At 62.7% G+C, this 1,132-nt stretch overlaps 1 protein-coding gene across 1 annotated transcript in view; it reads right to left on the bottom strand.

Annotated features, from left to right (window-relative positions):
• Positions 1 to 265: 265 nt before the first annotated feature.
• The window catches only part of AK1 (adenylate kinase 1), an 11,112-nt gene continuing 10,245 nt past the window's right edge, over positions 266 to 1,132 (bottom strand). Inside the window, exon 7 of the mRNA XM_085320064.1 lies at positions 266 to 395. Within this exon, the coding sequence (XP_085176190.1) occupies positions 266 to 395 (130 nt within the window). The remainder of the gene's footprint in view (positions 396 to 1,132) is intronic.

A 1,132-nucleotide genomic window follows, 5' to 3' on the forward strand; every position in this document is an offset into this window, starting at 1 on the left:
GTCGGGGATCCCCGACTGCATTCGCACCCGGTGAGACTCCGGCGTGAGGAGCTCAGCGCCGCGGCCGGGACTGCCGCTGGGGCGGGCGCGCGGGGCGCTCCGCACCTCCCCGTGTTTGCCGGGCGCTGCTGCGTCCCCCGGCTGCGGAGCCTCGGCTCGGAGCCGGGCCGCACGCGGCCCGTTTGGCACGGCTGCGYGGCACGGGTCGTATGGCACAGGCACGCGGGCCAGGGATGGCCCGGCACGGCTGYGCAGCACGGGGCCCCTATGGCACGGCTCCGCGGGACAGGGCCCGTACGGCACGTGTGGCTACACAGGACAGGGACCTTATGGCGTAGCCGCGTGGGACAGGCACCAGGCAGCACAGCTGGGGGGACAGGGTCTGCACCGCACAGCTGCATAGGGCGAGGGCCATATGGCGCAGCAACGTGGGACAAGGACAGTACGGCACAGCTACGTGGGACAGGGACTGTATGGCACAGGGACTGTATGGCACAGCTACGTACGACAGGGACCGTGCGGCACAGGGACTGTAGGCACAGCTGTGCGGCATGGAGGCCCTGTGGCACCACCATGTAGCACAGGAGCTGTATGGCACAGGTAGGTAGGACGGGGCCCCTACAGCACAGCTACATAGGACAGGGACTGTATAGCACAGCTAGATAGGWCAGGGACTGTATGGCACAGCCACGTAGGACAGGGACTATATAGCACAGCTAGATAGGACAGGGCCTATATGGCACAGCTACATAGGACAGGGACTGTATAGCACAGCTACGTAGGATAGGGACCGAATGGCACAGCTACCTAGGACAGGGACTGTATGGCACAGCTACGCAGGACAGGGACTGTATAGCACAGCCACGTAGGATAGGGACTGTATAGCACAGCTACGTAGGATAGGGACCGAATGGCACAGCTACCTAGGACAGGGACTGTATGGCACAGCTACATAGGATAGGGACCGTATGGCACACCTACCTAGGACAGGGACTGTATGGCACAGCTACGTAGGATAGGGACCGTATGGCACACCTACCTAGGACAGGGCCTATATGGCACAGCTACACAGGACAGGGACTCTGGCACAACTACATAGGATGGGGACTGTATAGCACAGCTAGGAGAGGGC

The sequence above is a fragment of the Rhea americana genome, unplaced genomic scaffold (genome assembly GCF_003343005.1).
Source record: "Rhea americana isolate MKP2758 unplaced genomic scaffold, rheAme1 scaffold_61, whole genome shotgun sequence".
In the NCBI taxonomy this organism is placed as follows: Eukaryota; Metazoa; Chordata; class Aves; order Rheiformes; family Rheidae; genus Rhea; species Rhea americana.